This window comes from Bison bison, unplaced genomic scaffold (genome assembly GCF_000754665.1).
Source record: "Bison bison bison isolate TAMUID 2011002044 unplaced genomic scaffold, Bison_UMD1.0 scf7180017864452, whole genome shotgun sequence".
Classification (NCBI taxonomy): Eukaryota; Metazoa; Chordata; class Mammalia; order Artiodactyla; family Bovidae; genus Bison; species Bison bison.
The window spans coordinates 3,165,307-3,185,621 of NW_011495014.1; the positions used below are offsets into that span (position 1 = coordinate 3,165,307).

A 20,315-nucleotide genomic window follows, 5' to 3' on the forward strand; every position below is an offset into this window, starting at 1 on the left:
TAATATAACCTCAACCTGTAACTGTATTAATCTTAATTTATATAAACAGTAATATCAACTTTAAGATTATATATAAGTGCTAAGTTGCTTTAGTCATGTCCAAATCTGTGTGACCTTATGGACTGCAGCCTACGAGACTCCTCTGCCCATGGGATTCTTCAGGCAAGAATACAGGAGTGGGTTGCCATTCCCTTCTCCAGGGGATCTTCTGAACCCAGGGATAGAACCCAGGTCCGCATTGCAGGTAGACTGTTTGCCATCTGAGCCACCAGTCTTATGAGATCCTCACATTTTTACTAAAATGTTACTGAAATTCTCTTCAGGATATGTGAAAATAGTTTATTTTCCACTTAAAATAGAGAAAAATATCATTTATATATATTCTACTTGAAAGGATTTTTTTGTTTTTTAAAAACATTTGATTGGAAGTCACATTTGAGACTCCCAGGGATGAGGGATCCTGGTGGGCTACTGTCTATGGGGTCGCACAGAGTCGGACACGACTGAAGCGACTTAGCAGCAGCAGCAGCACATTTGAAAAGGGGCTTCCCAGGTGGTGCTCCTGGTAAAGAACTCAACTGCCGATGCAGGAGACTTAAGACCTGGGTTCGATCCCTGGGTTGGGAAGAGCCCCTGGAGAAGGGAGTGGTGACCCATCCACTATTCTTGCCTGGAGAATCCCTACGGACAGATGAGCCTGATGGGCTACAAGTCCCTAGGGTCGCAAAGATTTGAGTATGACTGAAGCCACTTAGCATGCATGCACATTTGAAAAGTTTTCTGAAATCTGGACAGTTCTAAAGATTTGAGGCTCTTATAATTATTTCAGGTTTGACCTTTTATAAGTTGATTAAATCCATGAATCCAAAGGCCAGACATTTTCATATTTAACACCTTACTTCTGAAACAATACTGGCCCTGTGGGCCTTTAATTTTTATAGAAAGGACCTTCTCTATAATTTTGATCAATAATGTTTTTTATGCTGTAGGGGAGGCCAGGTTTTGAAACTTGAAATTTGAAAAACACAAACTCATTATAGATACTGATAGGAGATGAACTCATCATTTAAATTATCACATTTATGAATATATAGTTCTTGCCTCATAATGACAGCATGTATACAACCCTAAAATGGCTGATGGTTTCAACATGTATTTGGCATTGTAAAGACAAAGTAACCTGATTATTGATTCTATTTGTGTGTGTTTGTTTCTGGTGTTTGGAATTTTTGACTTTGTTAAAAATATAAACATATATACTGGTAAGGATGGAAATAATAATGATGATTATAATTTAGAAGTGAGCTTTGAATATATTCAGAAACTCTCATTTTATTCTTTTCCCTAGTAGCATAAAATCACAATGGCTATGTCAAAGCGTAAATCAGACTCATTTTATTTTCGTTGTTTTCTCGCTTTTTCAAAGCATGTGCTTTAATGCAATATTACCAAGTAAAGCATGTTGTATACTGCTTGATAAGAAGTTAGAAAGTGAGAAATAAATTATCATCACTTTGCCCTTTATGTTTTGCATGTTTTATGCACATTTCTGGCTGACAGCTTTGAAACATTTATTGTATTTCAAATTTCCAGTCCAAATTTTTCAACTTGTAAAATTGAACTGAGTGAATTGATGTCATGAATAACTTGAGTAAAATACATTTTGTATTTTCAGTTTCCTTATCTAGGAAATCTTAAATATCTTCTTTTTTTTCAAAAGAACTCAAGTCTTGATTGATAGGGAAACAGACAGAGAGCATCATATACAAAAAGTAACACCAATTGTTCTGTCATATCAGATTTCTAACTAATAACAAACTATATATTTCTATTTTGTATAGGATAATCTTGCTCCAACTTGGATGGGGTGGAGCGCTGGTTCCGCCCCTCAACCCTTTATTATGGGTACTGTATTACCCCTTTTGCTTCCTTTCATCCTTTCACTGTGACTTTGTGTAGTGGGAAGAGGGAGGGGTTGGGAGGGGTACCATTGTACCACAGTAAAAAAATACAATATTTACATTCTAATCCCCTATTTTCAATTGCCTTAACTTTTCTTTTGAGAAAAATACCTTTTGTGAATTTACCCTCTGTGGATTTGAAGCCCAGCTGTTGATATCCTTATTAAGTTTCACTGAATCTGATTAGATGTGTGTATATCGAGTTCCATTTATGGGGAGATTATTTATCTGATTGGTGATGGGGGGGGACCCTGGTTCAGAATGGTTGAATAAAATTTTTCACTTGTCAAGTTGAATGATGCTCTTTGGGTCATTTAAAAGGACCTTGCTATTTTCTACATTGGTCTGAGTCCTGAAAATTAATATCAAGTTACCAACAGTGGCTTCTTGCCTTGTTGATCTGTGTGAGCAGATGCTGGAGTGTAAAAATCCCAGGTTTCATAGACTGGAATTGATTGTATGATCATTCTCATGTTTTATTAAGTGTAAGTTTATAGGGATTATTTTCCAAATGCAAAAAAACAAAAACATATTAAACTAGAGTTGACTGAGCAAATGTGATTTGTGTTTTAAATAGGAAACGTAAATTTGAAACGATCTACTTATTTGAATTATACAGACAAGAACACCCACCTAGAAATAAAATATCATGTGTATTAAGGTAGTATTTAATGCATAGACTGATTTCATAGAATACATCACTCCCAGCTAACCTCTTAGTGTCTGAGAAGACAGCACAGTGAACGCCTAGATAAAAATGCATCTGCTACCGCTGTGCTGTGCTCAGTGGTGTCTGGCTGTTTGCGAGCCCGTGGACTGTAGCTCACTAGTCTCCTCTGCCCATGGGATTTCCCAGGCAAGAATACTGGTGTATTTCCTCTTCCAGGGAATCTTCCCCACCCAGGGATCAAACCCACATCTCCTGTTTCTCCTGCATTAGCAGGGAGGTTCTTAACCAGTGAGCTACCTGGGAAGCCCCACATTTTGTTGATTCTTAAAGTTTGGGATAATGTGCAAGGATGATAGTTATTTCTGAGGGAGAGAAAAAGTTAGAATTTTTGTTTGGATAATTGATATATCTTATCTCTCAATAATAATTACCTTAAGTAAATCCCACAACACAAATGAAGACATTATGTTTTTAAAAGATTTTATACTTTTCTTCATACTTTAAAAGGGGTGACTTCTACTTTGCCTACTTTTGATTTTTATTCACAGTCTTTTCAGTATTTTGATTAAAGAAGCAGTAGAATCCACAAGTAGTATTGATTTGAAGTTCAAAGGCAATTTATTTAGGCAAGAGGACATTTCTGCATGTATCAAAATTCCCAACATTAATTTGCATTTTTAACTGTCAATTTCTCGCTTTGTGTTGATTTACTTAAAAAGGAGATAACGAACCAGAGACAGTTTCTATAACAGTGTGTTGTGCTAAAATACAGAAATTCTATAGGATGATGCTGTGCAAAATGGTTGTGAGAAGCACCTCTAGTGTTAATTCATTAAGATAGTTCCTTTCTTCTACACCTCTTTGATGCAGCCTGAAACCTCAGTCTATTCTTTCCAGTTGATTAGTCCAGTTCTGCCTAGTGCCTTCACCACCTGGAAACGAATTACTGCAGTTCCCTGGAGCCAGAAAGGAGTTAACACACCTCTCTCTGTGCTGAACCAAGAGAGGGCTTGGGGCTCTTGGGATGTGAGTCCTTTCTCACATCCTTTATTGTCTAATTTAATGAAATTTTAAGAATAGATGGATCTCTGTAGAGTAAGTCCTTTTATCTTATAAAAATAAAACTTTTCTCTGTACCAAATGTATGCAAACATTGTAAAAGTATCTTGAAACAGGCTACTGCAGAGCACTTGCTTGTGTCCTGTATTACATAGAGTTAATTTGAATGCAAATCTAATCCCCAGTTTCAAAGGAAACCCCTCAGACTTATTAGCTAACCCCACATCTTTTGTGTACAGTTCTTTATTCTCATTCCTATATCTAGAAATAACATTTAAAATTTGTTTTGATCAATAAATACTAAGCTAACCTTTACTTCATTCATTCAATCACCATTTTTATAGTCCTATATTCAAAGTACTCAAAGCCTTGGAGAATTCACAAATATATTTTTTTATCTGAAGTAAAGAAAAAGCCTACCATCTGTCAAGATTACGGGAATGCAATTAACTCTAGTGCAGAGCAGTCTGGGTAGCAGATAAGGAGGAGTGACCCCAGGGACAATCAGTACAGTGGGGTGGAAGAAGCACTGGATGCCACTCATAGTCTACATTCTGAACTGAAGCTGGCTTAGCTCATTTTTCTCATTTGCCAAATGAGAATGCAGTAGTAAAGTATCTCTATAGTCCTGTCCAGTACTAGAATTCTGATTTTTCAATTCAAAAGAGGAAACATCTCTATCTTGGAGGCTAAACTGAGCGGAAGTGAGACTGCATGCCAAAAGTACTGCTTGAAATACAGCTAGTGAGAAGAAAAGTGTTTCAGAAGGGGAGGAATTGGACAAGGAATTTCAGAGGAAATGGTGTCTCAATTCTCTGGTAATGTTATTAGCATATGGTGACTACATTAGTTGGATTGGCATGAAGGCTAGGTAGCTAGTGAAGTTAAAACCAGATGTGTAGATTGAGGAGTGATTTGAACATCAAGGTAAGGCAAATACGTGATAATCAGTGGAAAGTCATTAAATAACTTTAAATGAGAGTTGAAGAAAATTAATTCATCTTACATGAATTAAAAGAAAGAGACAATTGGAAGACAGTAGTACAAGTTGGTAGTAACAGGTGTCAGAACTAGATGGCGATCGTGAAGATGGAGAAGTGAGAAAGGTGAGAACAGTTTTGAAGAAAAATGTGGGACCTGCAGATGGATGTGAAAAGAATTCAAGAAATAGGTATAGGTAATCAGTGTTCTGCTCATGGCCTATGCTGGGTGGTGTAGGTTTTAAAATAAAAGCTTATTTTAATGTGTGCTTTGTGTATACACAGTAGGAGCAGCTTTTTAATCTGGATGGTAGGCAAAATATTTGGAAAAGGAGAGGAATAAAAACTTGATTTCAGCTTTCAAATCTTGAATCCAAAGAAATCTAAGTGTATCCACACATTTAAAGTGAAGTATAAAATAAAGACTTATTCATTCAATTGTATTAATACAGATGGCCCCATGAGATAAGGTGAGGGGCCATGTGTCAGCTTGGTAGGCTTGCATAGCTCACATCATCTGGATCTGCCTAGATAACTCAGCTGACTTCATTGTTTCATTCTCATTCCCTTCTTTGTCATTAATGGTTTTTACTTCCTTTGGCCCACTTATCACACTGTATTGTAATTCCAGAAGGCCTAGAGTTCTTGATAGACTTTAAACACAGCTCAGAAGCATAAGGAATTGCCTCATCTATTCTTGTTTTCAGGCAGTCAAAAAATTTTTTCTGAAAACACATTGGTATCAAATGGCAGGTAGAAGATATTTTGATGCCTGTTGTTTCTTTTAGATCAAGTTGACAAGAATGATAGAAGTACACAGGTAGAATTCAATTTAGCTATGAATGTTCAAGTCTGAGGCATCATCTGCTACTTAGGAGCATATTAGGGCCTGTCTTTCTTAGCTATTCATGTGTATCTCCAAAGGGAACTATAGAGAAGGAAGCAAAGACAGTCATCCCTACAGTGTTGCTAAATAAAACAGATTTTTAACGTATGGTCCAGGAATAAAGATAAAAAGGGCAAAAATGCTTCCATTAAAAAAAAAAAAAAAGTAGATAATTATTTAGCACAGAACTTGATGTAATCACATCAGATTTGGGCACTATCATCCCAAATATGGCATCTCTCCTTTTCTTATTTTCCTAAGAAACTGATTTCTACTATGTTTCATTTAAAATAAGTTTATCAAATTAAACTCAGTAAATGAAACAACTGATATGACTGGAGCTTGAAATAAGCTATGTGATGATCTAATGAAATACATGATGCTAAATTGTCTTGCTTCTTATGCCAAAATTATTATTAGTCATAGTGATGCATGAATAATTAAGGACAAAATTATTTAGGTATTTAATAATATTTTTATATTTATACACCTGAATTTTTTTAGTTTATTAAAATATATCAGTCAATCAAATCAACTCTTGCCCCAATATTTTAGTTTCATTCTTTAATATATTGCTTTGTTTAATGAGTTAATCTTCTCTGGTAGGATTTCTTACTTCTCTTTTTCTAATAAACAAATTTTATGGCTTCATCTGGCAGCAAATTCCTCTGCTTTTGTTTTCCCTTTAAACTTTTAGTACTTTCTCCTCTCTTTTAAAAAACTTTTTATCTTTGTTATATTATCTATATTCATTTCTCTAAATGTATGCTTATGAAAGAATATATTTCAAAGACTTTATTTTGCTTTTAAATATCTTAGAATAGTCTTGATATTTTAAAAAAATAGAATCACTAAATATTACTAGGGGGATAATGTTTTTTCTTTTAACCAACAAGAATTCTGACTTTTCTTTTTTTCCATTTGTGTATTAGGTGGTTGTGAATGCCCTTTTAGGAGCAATTCCATCCATCATGAATGTACTTCTGGTTTGTCTTATATTCTGGCTAATTTTCAGCATCATGGGCGTAAATTTGTTTGCTGGCAAATTCTACCACTGTGTTAACACCACAACTGGTGACATGTTTGACATCAGCGAAGTGAATAATCATTCAGATTGCCTAATACTAATAGAAAGAAATGAGACTGCCCGATGGAAAAATGTGAAAGTAAACTTTGATAATGTAGGATTTGGGTATCTCTCTTTGCTTCAAGTTGTAAGTGAACACTCTTTTCTCTGAAATGTGTTTATTGTCTAGAATAATAACAAAGTGATGACATACAGCTGTTGTGTAGTACTAAGAAGAAAATTTATATATCCTTTTTTCTAATTTTGATTTATTAGTACGTTTATGAGCCCAGATGGGTGGAAGTGTCAGTATATTTAAACAGTGCAGACACAGTTTCTCATATGAACAAATTGATGACTAAATCAACAAATTTGCTAATATTTTTCCTATTGCAATTGGAAAGCTTGGTTCACTGATGGATCACCCCCTCCCCTCAAACACACACCCTAAACACACCTGACTGGATTGTAACAAATTGGTGAGAATTAATTGCTACTGAGTTATATCATTTGGATTGAAGATTGGGGAATGATATTTAGGCTTTAGGATTAGCTCCTCATAGTGAAATGGAATAATACCAGATAGCACTCAGAAACAGAAATGAAACACAAGCAGCTGTTATCCCATTGCAAATGGCCTTTAGTACAATTATAGAAGTCTTTTTTTCCTCTAAATATTAATGTTTTCACTACTGGGTCTCTAAGACTGAAAAACCATTCACAATGTATAAAAATATAAAAGATGGTAGCCTCTTGAACATTTTCATTTGATGCAGCTTCTGACCGCAGCTGCATCACAAAGCAGTGGATAAAAAGAGTCCAGAGTATTTGAAAAACATTGTAAAAATACTGTTCTATTTTGGCCACTGAAAACTCATATTAAAAAAAAAAAACCTGCATAAATTTGTTCCTGTAGTTCTATAGTCCTTAGGGCAGAAATCTATTTTATTTCACCAGGGTTGTGTTTCCAACTGTTCAACCAGGAGATTAAGCAAGCAAACAAGCTTGCGCTGATCAAAATCCTCCTGCATCTCTTTCAGAGTACTATGGCTCTTTTGCAAGTTCTCTCTACCTTCTTGTTAGAAATTCTTACTTCTCTTGTAGATGTTTTTGATTTATTCTAAATGTTCATGGAATTAAAATAGAGATTTTTAATATTTGGACAAGTATGATTTCTTTGAATATTATAGTAGACACATGATGGTATTTCCTTGGGCACTTACCCTAACCCTTAACTGATAACCACACTTGTAAATATCACTAATATATATCACTTCCTCCATAAAATTGAGAAAGAAAAATTGAAAATTTCAAGCAATCCCTTAAAATGCTAGGGTAAAGATGCTGCACTAAGCCAGTAAATAAATTCTGCTACCAGAGTACTGATTTACACTTGGCTATATATACAGAATCATCTCTCTGTTGGTTAGCAATTCATTGAAATGGTTCCTTGAATCACCTTTTACTGCTTTTGTACCTAGTATATAATGAACTTGTTCTGTCATTGACCTCAGCCATTGACACATTCGAAATTTCCCTCTTTGATAGACAAATAAGTTCTATTTTCTAGCTAAGAGTCTTTACTTTTTCTTCATTGCCATCGCAAGCACCCATACTTGACTTTCTTCCCATGACATCTACCACTTCATAAGTGTTAGTGTTACAAAAACAAAGATGTGTTAAGATACAGATGCTAAAAGCTTTTTGATAGACTTTCTGACTAAGGAATAATCCTCTCAGGTCCATAGTGTTCAAAACTCATATTCTAGAACAAGTATCAAGTTACTATAAATTATTACACTTGGAATACCAAGTGTCTACTGTACTATTTTCACTTTTCTTACCCAAATTAACTCACTCTCATCAAAAGTTGCAGAAAAGAAAGTGGAAGATAGGATTATTTCTGATGTTACGCTTCAAAATTCTTAAAATGTTAGCTGCAACTGACTTTTGGATACCTGTATGATCTTTAGAGTGTTACAATCAAGAGAAATTGTAAGCTTTCAGTCACTTTGATCACCCTGTAGATAGGTGTTAGTGGATGATCATCAGGTCTAAGATGTAGTTGTTTTGCTGCTATGAACATTACTAAATGTGTTGGCATTTGTAAGACTTTCTAAAAGTATCCCACCAAATCTTGATAGCACTTTAAACTGCATGATTCCATTAACTAAAGAACTGAAAAGTATTTTTCAGTTGGTTGTCAAGCAGGAGGATATATCAAAGGACCATTCTATTCATTATATGGTGTAGAAATAAAGAGACTTACTGAGATATTGTTGGTCCAAAATCCATGTAAAATTTGTTTTGAGATACATTTTTAAAATGTTCCTTTTAAAGAAATGTATCAGTAAGGATATTTATTAAATATTGGGTCTGAATTACTTCTACCCCAAAATAAAACATGCATGTCCTTTTTAATAGGCCACATTTAAGGGATGGATGGATATAATGTATGCAGCAGTTGATTCCAGAAATGTAAGTATTCTTTACATTCTAAGTCTTTTCACAATTTTGATTAGACATTAAAAATAATTTAACAGAGCATAGCAGCTAAATGGAATGATTTTACAATGATTTTTTAAAAAGAAAAACTATGATTCAAGACTCAAGTATAGCAGTAGTATGCACGCATATAGCAGTATTTATCAGAAATCTTACTAAGATATATCAAAACAGAAGTGCAACGAAAGTAACACAGTCATATATTTAACAACTAACAAATATCCTTCTATTGACTATTTTTCTATTTTGTTTCCTTTCAATCTATCAATTACATACTCACTAATAATTTTGGCATGATAAAACAAATGTGAAGAAATATATGATTGCTATCCGTAGTTTACCCTCCATATTGGACAAGTAAAGGATGTTGTCTAGGCAGTGTAAGATTTCTGTAACAGTCACTTTAAAATCCATTCCTTTATGTGATGATACACTGTGCTCAGTCACTTCAGTCGTGTCTGACTCTTTGTGACCCTATGGACTGTAGCCCACCAGGCTCCTCTGTCCATGGGATTCTCCAGGCAAGAATATTGGAGTGGTTGCCCTTCTCTTCTCCAGGGGATCTTCCTGACCCAGGAAATGAATCTGTGTCTCCTGTGTTGTAGGCAGATTCTTTACCACTGAGCCATCTGGGAAGCGCCCTTTATATGATCCATAAATTTACTGGAGCCTTTACAGACTGTTATCATTTCTATGATCAACAGTTTCCTTTAAGTTTCTATCACCTAAGACCTACTTTTTTGATTTTTCCTACTACAGCCTTTTTTAGACTTCAAGAAGAATTAAAATCCATGCTCATTCCAAATCTGCTCTTCAAATTTTGTACAATTTAGTATTTTCTCTTTATCTTTCCATTCTTAGGTCCCATCTGTTTAGCCTATAAACATGATGGATGACCTTTGCCCCCATAATCTTTAAACTGACCTAAGAAGCTCCCTTTTATCTTTCCTGATATACATTTTCCATAAATGATTCTAGTTTTGTGTTGAGTACCTTCCTGATATCCTCCAGAGTTATTTTACTTTGTTATTTTGTTTTGTGTGTTTGGTTGGTTTTTAACTCTAATATCTTTAGGAGGACATGAATATATTAGGGCATTGTCTTATAGTGACTCATTTATGTCTTTGTTACATGCTAAGTAAAAGCTCAAATGCTTATTTCTCATGAGTACACTCTAGAGATTAAATTACTGGTTGAGGATTTAGCAGATGGCATGTCCAGTTGGATGCTAAGTCCCCTTCAGTTGGATCTGACTCTTCGCAATCCTATGGACTGTAGCCCACCAGTCTCCTCTGTCCATGGGATTTTCCAGGCAAGAATACTGGAGTGGGTTGCCATGCCCTTCTCCAGGGGATATTCCCAACCCAGGGATAGAACCCAAGTCTTTAATGTCTCCAGCATTGGCAGGCAGGTTCCTTACCACTAGTGCCAGTTAATGTCTACTTAATCTGAAAAATTCAGTGACTGTTACACTGTTATAGGCAGTGTCAAACTGCCTATTTATTTAGATGTCAAACATCTAAATAAATAAATAACTAAATTGTTTGCTAAATAAATTCACACATCAGGAATGATTATTTCTAAACATAATCTATACATATTTACTGATGTAAAATGTTTTCACTAGTAATTTTTAAATTATAAAAATGTAGTATGTTAAAAATTGCCAAATTTAGTATACTACTGTTCAAATGGCAACATATTGGTTGTATTTGTAGTTAGAAAAAAAATAATTTCTAAATCATTTTATGGTATTTTTTTACATAACACCTCCTTTTTTACTTAAAAAATTATCCTAAAGGCTAATTTCAGAGATTATTTTTAGAAGTAGCTGATTTATAAGAAATAAAAGTACTGCTTAAGTATTACTAAAAATTTTATTATCTATTCTCATGAAAAAGCAACAATTACTTCCAGCATCAAATGTATTATAATGTCTAAAAAGTATTCTCCTTTGGTAGGTGGAACTCCAGCCTAAGTATGAGGAAAGTCTATACATGTATCTTTACTTTGTTATTTTCATCATCTTTGGGTCCTTCTTCACCTTGAACCTGTTTATTGGTGTCATCATAGATAATTTCAACCAGCAAAAAAAGAAGATAAGTATTTCTAATATTTTCTCTCCCACCAAGATAATAAATCATTTGGAGGGCTTTCAATACCAAATGAGTACTTTAACTCAGAAACCAAATGGGATTATATATTACAATCTATTTTTTGCATGCTTCCTCTCTGCCATTCACTGCCCATGTCTTTGCTAAGAATGACTGTGTTCCATATTTCTGTGCATAGGCTCACAAAATCTCCTCTTTAAATAAAAACAAACAAACTTCAGGCACCACATTTTCTCTTTTGAAAAAAAAAAATAACTAAAAAAGAACTGGAAGAGAACCCAGACATATACCTCTTTCCCAGACTCAGCTTATTGTTTATCCCTATGACATCTCCCCTTAAAATATATTGTCCAACAAAAACCTTTAGAATGCAACAAATTATACATGAGATGTAAGCTTCTTCTGGTGCTTCTTTTCACACTTTAAAATTCTTTATTAAAAAAAAATAAATAAATAAAATAAAATTCTTTATTGGCTCCATCTATATATTCCCACTTCATTCTCTCTGATATTAATTATAAGCTATCAGTTCTAGCTTTGAATTGAAAGTTCTTTATTAATTAGTATCATTTATAAAGCCCACTTATTATCTAATTATATATGTACATTATCATAAAATAGAAAGTAAAGAAATATCTTTACTCAGGAATAACCATTATTCACATTTTATGTTTTGCTGTATAAACTTTTTCTACACACATTCTTATTACTGAAATTATTTTATCTATAATTATAAATTATTTTTGACTTAACATATATATTTCCCTTTTTAATCCTTCATATATACATTATCATAATTTACTTAACCATTTCCAAGTAGACTGATGATATAGGTTATTTTTAACCTTTAAGGATTAAATAGTGCCTGGTCAAAACTCTTTGTGCCAAAAAAACTGGAGCCTTTAACGATTTCTTTAAGATAAATTTCCAGAGTAAAGTGTTTTGCTTTCCTACTCATAGTACCAATATGGCTGTGCTCAGGTCACCACTGATACACTAGCATCAAGCATTCTCTCTGTTTTTTGATACTTGGTATTTGATATATGAAAATTGTATTTAATTTTCATTTTCATGTCTTTTATTATTAGTAGGTTTGAATATGCTTTCAAGGGCTATTTTTTGCCATTTATATTTCTTCCTTCATATACTGACCCTTCATCTCATTTGTTCAGTCTGTTTTCCTATTATATAATTGCTTCCATTGTATGAGGCTCTTTCATTATAGAACATGCCCTCCTTTGTTATTACTAATATTACTCTGTCATCATTATCAAGCTATTTCATTTCACTTATTAGCTTAAATTCCAGTTGTCTGTAACTACTGGCCTGTCACATACCTGCCAAACTTATGACTTTGACTTTTCCCCTAACTCTTCTACCAACTTCCCCAGTTTCCTTTCTAGCCTTTTGTTCCAATTCTTGGCAGAGTGACAGTGGCTCTTTATGAGTAACTCGAAACCATCACGCAATATACCTACCTTAACTCTTTGCTACATATGAATAAGAAAATCATTGTCTGAAAATTCTGAAAGACAGTGTGTCTAGTGTAAGGAACCAAGTATTTAGTGACTCAGTGAACCAAATAGTACTACTTCCTGAGTTTACAGTCTTGGGTAAAATACTTAACCTCTCAGTTTGTGGGATTGTTTTCCTCCATAAAATAATAATAAAAATCATAAAGTCAATTTTGGATGATTGAAATAAATAAGATTATAGTATCTAAAACTAGTTTTAATTTTTCACTTTAAAATCCTAGGCAAATAATGCTAATTGGTTGAATTTTGTGTTTCCTTTTTTAATGGTCCCTTTCCTAAGTTTAACATTGAAAGAAGGAAGGTACACAGTTTTAACCAGTTTTTATTTTTCTTTTCTATACTTTGGAGGTCAAGACATCTTTATGACAGAAGAACAGAAGAAATACTATAATGCAATGAAAAAATTAGGATCAAAAAAGCCACAAAAGCCTATACCTCGACCAGGAGTAAGAAATACCAAATGATATGGGGGAAAATGTACAAAAACAAAAATTTGCCTAGTTTTTCTCACAGAAGAGATAGCAGCTAACATTTCTAGCAGCAAAGATTTCTCCCACTTTTAGAGCATCATTAATTCATGCATTTTATGGTAATGGTAAAATAATTTTTTACAGGAAGAGGCCAAAAGGAAAAAGAGGAAACAGAAAATGTACCTTTATTGTCAAGTCAATTAGAATTATACAACTAGAATCGAAATGAAAAACCAAAAGACACATAGGCAGTGTTATGTGCACAAGAAATTTGATCATGTAACTCAAGAGTAGTTGCTGAGTCATGCATATAGAGAAGTAAATCTTTGATAGGGTTCCTGATAAACAAGTTTAACAGTTTCCTGATAAACAAGTTGATGAACTGTTAAGTGAAATAATACCTTACTTCCATTTTATTTTTCATTAGAGGTACCAAGTATTTTGGAGATGAAAAGACTTCTAGTATCTAATATTCATATATATGGCTATAAAGTTAGAAATTACTAATGTCTACAGAAGTCAGAGCCAATAAGTACAATTCATGATGATAAGAAACAGGTGTCATGTTTCCATGACAATCAATGAAACAACTGCTATGAAATAGAGAGCCTTATCCCACATTGTGTTGATTTTTATGATGATGACATGTGAGGTTAAAGCAACCCCTGGGGTGTACTGGGGAATAAAATGTTAATGAACATTCATATTCCTATTGTGCTAGCCCACACTTGCTTTCTTGAGAATGATAAAAAAACATATGCTGTCCTCTGTGAAGGCTTAACACTGAAAGTAGAAATGAGTCAATTACGTGTAGGAAAAATGTAAGACAGAAGATATCCTCAAAGTTCTTCAGTGGCCTAGGAAAGTGGGTCAGACAGTGAAAGTGAAGTGAAATTGAAAGTCCCTCCATCATGTCTGATTCTTTGCAACCCTGTGGACTATACAGTCCATGGAATTCTCTAAGCAAGAAGCCTGGAGTGGGTAGCCTTTCCCTTCTTCAGGGGATCTTCCCAACCCAGGATCGAACCCAGGTATCCCACATTGCAGGTGGATTCTTTACCAGCTGAGCCACAAGGGAAGCCCAGTGGGTCAGACAATGGCCTGCAATGAATGACAGTGGCAAAATCACAGATCAGTGAAAAGCGCCATGGGTTTTTGACATCAAAGCATAAGGAATGTCTTCCGGTTTGATTATCCCTGTGTAGGCTCAGCATTCTGTGTGTGACAATATCAGCAAAGACTGCTTGGTGGAAGAACATCACTATTGCCACACAGGGACTTTAAATGCATAATGTTATAGCTGTGTGTGGCCTCTCAGAGTAGTGTGTAATAGTATGCAGTGTTTCTTATCAGAAGTCCCTTTTTGACAAGGGATTGTTATTCTGTGGAATATATTTTGGTAAATAGTAATTTGGATAACTAAATTTAAAAACTTAAATGTGATACACACCATCTTTCACGAAATTCAGAGCCAGTGGTTCTTCGGTACAATCCTAGACAGTCAGTACAGAAACTACTTATATAGAAGTTCATGTGTAGAGGGAAACTCCTCTGTCCCTAAAAGCTTTTCTGTTTCTCTATAGAACAAATTCCAAGGAATGGTCTTTGACTTCGTCACCAGACAAGTTTTTGACATCAGCATCATGATTCTTATCTGTCTCAACATGGTCACCATGATGGTGGAAACCGACGACCAGAGCGACTATGTGACTAGCATTTTGTCCCGCATCAACTTGGTGTTCATTGTGCTGTTCACTGGGGAGTGTGTGCTGAAGCTCATCTCCCTCCGCCATTACTATTTTACCATAGGCTGGAATATCTTTGATTTTGTGGTGGTCATTCTCTCCATAGTAGGTAAGAAGTATTTCAAGCCTTTTAGCTCAATAAAAGAGCAATCACATTTAATTTAGAAGTCATCTGATCACTCAGAGAAAACCACTGTGAAAATTCTGATGTTTTTCATTCAGATGTGTTTGTCTTTCTTACAAAATTAAGCTCCTGCTATACACTGAGTATTGTATCCTGTTCTATCCATTTTAGACTAGGTGTATTATTTGTCAATATAGTAAGTCTCAGTCATTTGAACTAGAAATGTTCTATTAACTAAATGTGCTATTAAGATCGAAATGTCTTTGACATGTTGAAGTTGAATAGTCTATACAATATGTAAATGACTCTGTTGAAAAAAGGGATAGAAATTTAGTCTGATACTCAGGAGAGACAGTACATCAGAGACATAGAGTCATTGGCATACAGATAAGAGTGGAAGCTGGTACTAATAAGGAAGAATACAGAGTGAAAGAGAGTAAAGCAAAGAACAAAATGTCAGTGAAAATGGTAGGTTCTTTAATGCAGAGTATCAGAGATTTTCTAGATTACCTTGCAATGTATAATAATGATGCACAAAAGAAGTGATTTGGCATGGAACATCATTTCATCAGTCATACACTTCAAAGCCTGGAATGTCAACAGGTCACATGAGCAATAACCCATCTAACTGAAGATACAACTCCAGCCCCAGTGAAGTGAAGAGGTCTGTCTGTGGGCCTAAAGTATCCATTTTTTCCCTAAAGCAGATGATATGATTGAATAAATATTTTACCATCCAATATGGGGCACCTCTGTTGGGCAGATTTTTATGCCATTCCCCCTCTGAAGAAGTTGATCTTTTATCCAACTTATATGTTGTATGTACCCTTTGATTCCCATAGTATTCTGTGGTATTAACTAGTTGTGGATAGGGTACTTAGTTGTATTCACCTCTCTTTCTTTCTCTGTCTCTCTTTCCCTCTCTCATACAGACACAAACATGCTTATTTACTCTTTACAAAATGAGATAGTGTAATTCAAAGATACTTGGTTTCTTGAGCTCCTCTTCAGCTCATTCATTATTTCACTATTTCGAAGGTAAATGGATAAAGACGCTCTAAGTAAGAGGGCTAAGACACAGATGTAGGAAACCAGAAAAAGCATCAGCTTAAATCCTTTTAGAAATGCACCAGAGCATATATAAATATATACATCTATATATGAATATTATAGTGGAAACTTAGGAAAGCATCATGTTCATGGAGAGATGAATGCATTCAAAACTACAGATAGGTTTATATGGGGAAGGACTGAATACAGGTTATATGATTTAGTGTTTCAGAAAAAAATCATCGTGTTCACTGTATTTTTATAAACATTTACATATACTGTCAGCTACTGCTCTTCAGACAAACTTGAATTTTTAACTTGTTTTTTTAGATTCAGTCTTTGGATTTTCTGTAAGCAAAACTAGTCTATCAATACCCCTCAAGGATAAAATATACTATAAAATCCTTATTGAATTGAATACTATCTTAGTCACCTTGGAGTTTGCCAGGTAGTGCAGTAGTAAAGAGTCCTCCTGCCAATACAGCAGATGCAGGAAATGTGGGTTTGATCCCTGGGTTGGGAAGACCCTGTGGAGGAGGAAATGGCAACCCACTCCAGTATTCTTGCCTGGAGAATCCCATAGACAGAGAAGCCTGGCATGTTACAGTCCATGGGGTCGCAAAGAGCCAGACATGACTGAGTGACTAACACTTTCACTACACTTTTCAACTGAATTTTAGTACTCTGAAATTTACCTGTGAGCCTTAACAAAATTTGAGTATTAATTTAATGGATAACTTCTTCACTAGTCAGTACCCTCATCTTTTTTGTCCATAGGTATGTTTCTGGCTGAGCTGATAGAGAAATATTTTGTGTCCCCTACCTTGTTCCGAGTGATCCGTCTTGCCAGGATTGGCCGAATCCTGCGTCTGATCAAAGGGGCCAAGGGGATCCGCACGCTGCTCTTTGCCTTGATGATGTCCCTTCCTGCGCTGTTTAACATCGGCCTCCTGCTCTTCCTGGTCATGTTCATCTATGCCATCTTTGGAATGTCCAACTTCGCCTATGTTAAGAGGGAGGTTGGAATTGACGACATGTTCAACTTTGAGACCTTTGGCAACAGCATGATCTGCCTGTTCCAGATTACCACCTCTGCTGGCTGGGACGGATTGCTAGCACCTATTCTCAACAGTAAACCACCCGATTGTGACCCTAATAAAGTTAACCCTGGCAGCTCAGTTAAAGGAGACTGTGGGAACCCATCTGTTGGGATTTTCTTCTTTGTCAGTTACATCATCATATCATTTCTGGTCGTGGTGAACATGTACATTGCTGTCATCCTGGAGAACTTCAGTGTTGCTACTGAAGAAAGCGCAGAGCCCCTGAGTGAGGATGACTTTGAGATGTTCTACGAGGTTTGGGAGAAGTTTGATCCCGACGCCACCCAGTTCATGGAATTTGAAAAGCTATCTCAGTTTGCAGCTGCTCTTGAACCACCGCTCAATTTGCCACAACCGAACAAACTCCAGCTCATTGCCATGGATTTGCCCATGGTAAGTGGTGATCGAATCCACTGTCTTGACATTTTATTTGCTTTTACGAAGCGGGTTCTGGGGGAGAGTGGAGAGATGGATGCCCTTCGAATACAGATGGAAGAGAGATTCATGGCCTCCAACCCATCGAAAGTCTCCTATCAGCCAATAACTACGACTTTAAAGAGAAAACAAGAGGAAGTGTCTGCTGTTATTATTCAGCGTGCATACAGGCGCCACCTTTTAAAGCGAACTGTAAAACAGGCATCATTTACGTACAACAAAAATAAAATCAAAGGTGGGGCTAATCTTCTTGTAAAAGAAGACATGATAATTGACAGAATAAATGAAAACTCAATTACAGAAAAAACTGATCTGACCGTGTCCACAGCAGCTTGTCCACCCTCCTATGATCGGGTAACAAAACCAATTGTGGAAAAGCATGAGCAAGAAGGCAAAGATGAAAAAGCCAAAGGGAAATAAACACAAATACATAAAAATCACTGGGTGACAAATTGTTTACAGCCTGTGAAGGTGATGTATTTTTGTCAACAGGACTGCTTTAGGAGGTCAATGCCAAACTGACTGTTTTTACACAAATTTACTTAAGGTCAGTGCCTACAATCAGACAGTGACCCCTTGTTGGAAAACTGTGACTGTGTAAAAGGGAGATGACCTTGACGGGAGGTTACTGTTCTCACTACCAGCTGACACTGCTGAAGACAAGAGACAAAATGGCTACGTAGACTGTAGGGACCAGTTCAAAGGGGTGCAAACCTATAATTCGGGGGTTGTTTAACACGAAAACACTGTAGTGTAGTAATTGTATCCACTCTTTGCATTTCGACTGCCACATTTGTCACGTTTTTACAAAATCTGTTAGTGGATTCATCTTTTTTTTAGTCCATATGTTGTTTATTATATGTGACTATTTTTGTAAATGGGGTTTCTGTTGGGAAATAGATTAAAGGACCTCTTAAACAGGTATGCCACTGGGGGTTATGGCAATCACATGGCCCTCCCATCTGCACAAAGACATGGTTTGCATGAGGGCATGCTACACTTAGAGATCATGCATGAAAAAAGTCACAAGGAACACAATGAGCTCTTAAATTCCATCTATGTTTCTGGGAGGGGTGATTAGGTGATAACTGGAGGTGCTTTGCTGATCTTGTTTTGTCAAATCCAATCCCTAGACCAAGTATGTCATTTTAGGGGGATAGCCCATTAAATCTTAGCAGGTGCAAACTTCACTCAAATGTCAGGAATCTTAAGTGTTACATTTCTGTTTATTGTATTTAAAAAATACTGAATAATGAGTATTGCTTCTCCCTTAAAGACGGAATTGACCAAAAGAACCCTTTATAAATTTCTGCTTAATCCTGCACTTTGTTTAGCCATCTTCAGCTCAGTAAGGTTGACAATGTATATGTTAATAAAATGCTATTTATTATGTAAATAGTCATTTTACCCTGTGGTGCATGTTTGAGCAAACAAATAATGACCTAAGCACAGTATTTATTGCATCAAATATGTACCACAAGAAATGTAGAGTGCAAGCTTTACACCGGTAATATAATGTATTCTGTACCATTATAAATAGTTTGGATGCTATGAATGCATGTTTCTATTACCATGCTGCTGTATCTGGTTTCTCCCACCGCTCAGAATCTCATTTATGAGAAACCATATGTCACTGGTAAAGTCAAAGAAATTGTTCAACAGATCTCATTTATTTAAGTCATTAAGCAATAGTTTGCAGCACTTTAACAGCTTTTTGGTTATTTTTAAATTCTAAGTGGATAACATATGGTGTATAGCCCGACTGTACAGACATGTTTAAAAAAAAAAAAACACTGCTTAACCTGTTAAAATGTGTTTAGAATTTTATAAGCAAATATAAATACTGTAAAAAGTCATTTTATTTTATTTTTCAGCATTATGTACATAAATATGAAGAGGAAATTATCTTAAAGATTGATATCACAATCACTTTCTTACTTTCTGTCCATAGTACTTTTTCATGGAAGAAATTTGCTAAATAAGAAATGAACACAAGATTGGGTAGTTGTAGATTTCTGCTTTTTTATTACATTTGCTACTTTTAGATTATTTCATAATTTTAAGGGGCAAACATAGATTCACAACTGACATCCAAATTATGCTTTGCAAATGGAAAAAAGGTATAAATTTTTATTTACGTTTTTGGTAGTGCCTATACTAACTGATTGAAGGTAGTGTTTATTTTTCATTTGCGTCTTTTTTTTCTAACTTCTGTTTATGTTTCCATTTATTTGAAGTCATGCTGCTCTAGATTGCTCTAAATATAATGTGGGTTTCACAGTTTTTTTTCCCCACAAGAACAGAGAGTAGTGAACTTATGTAGTTAATTACATCAGGATATTTTGTTTCTTACAGAAGCAAACTATAGGCACCTCTTTTTCTTAAAACTACTTAGAATACTTAAACTGTATTCGTGAACTGCATGCTGGAAAATGCTACTATTACCCTAAATGATGCTAACCAACATTAAAAATGTGCAAACTAATAAAGATTACATTTTTTATTTTATTGTTTGCCCGGTTACTTTTGGTTAACCATGTTGTGTAACAAGATAAGTTTTATTCTACAGATTGAGGGAGAAGGGGAGTTATACACACACACACACACACACACAC

General features: G+C 35.2%; 1 protein-coding gene across 1 annotated transcript in view; it reads left to right on the forward strand.

The window, feature by feature from the left end:
• SCN1A (sodium channel, voltage-gated, type I, alpha subunit) overlaps positions 1–18,120 on the forward strand; it is a 155,668-nt gene extending 137,548 nt beyond the window's left edge. The window contains exons 22-27 of the mRNA XM_010858942.1: positions 6,489–6,770; positions 9,047–9,100; positions 11,089–11,226; positions 13,118–13,222; positions 14,830–15,100; positions 16,943–18,120. Coding sequence (XP_010857244.1) covers positions 6,489–6,770; positions 9,047–9,100; positions 11,089–11,226; positions 13,118–13,222; positions 14,830–15,100; positions 16,943–18,120 — 2,028 coding nt within the window. The remainder of the gene's footprint in view (positions 1–6,488; positions 6,771–9,046; positions 9,101–11,088; positions 11,227–13,117; positions 13,223–14,829; positions 15,101–16,942) is intronic.
• The last annotated feature ends 2,195 nt before the right edge of the window (positions 18,121–20,315 follow it).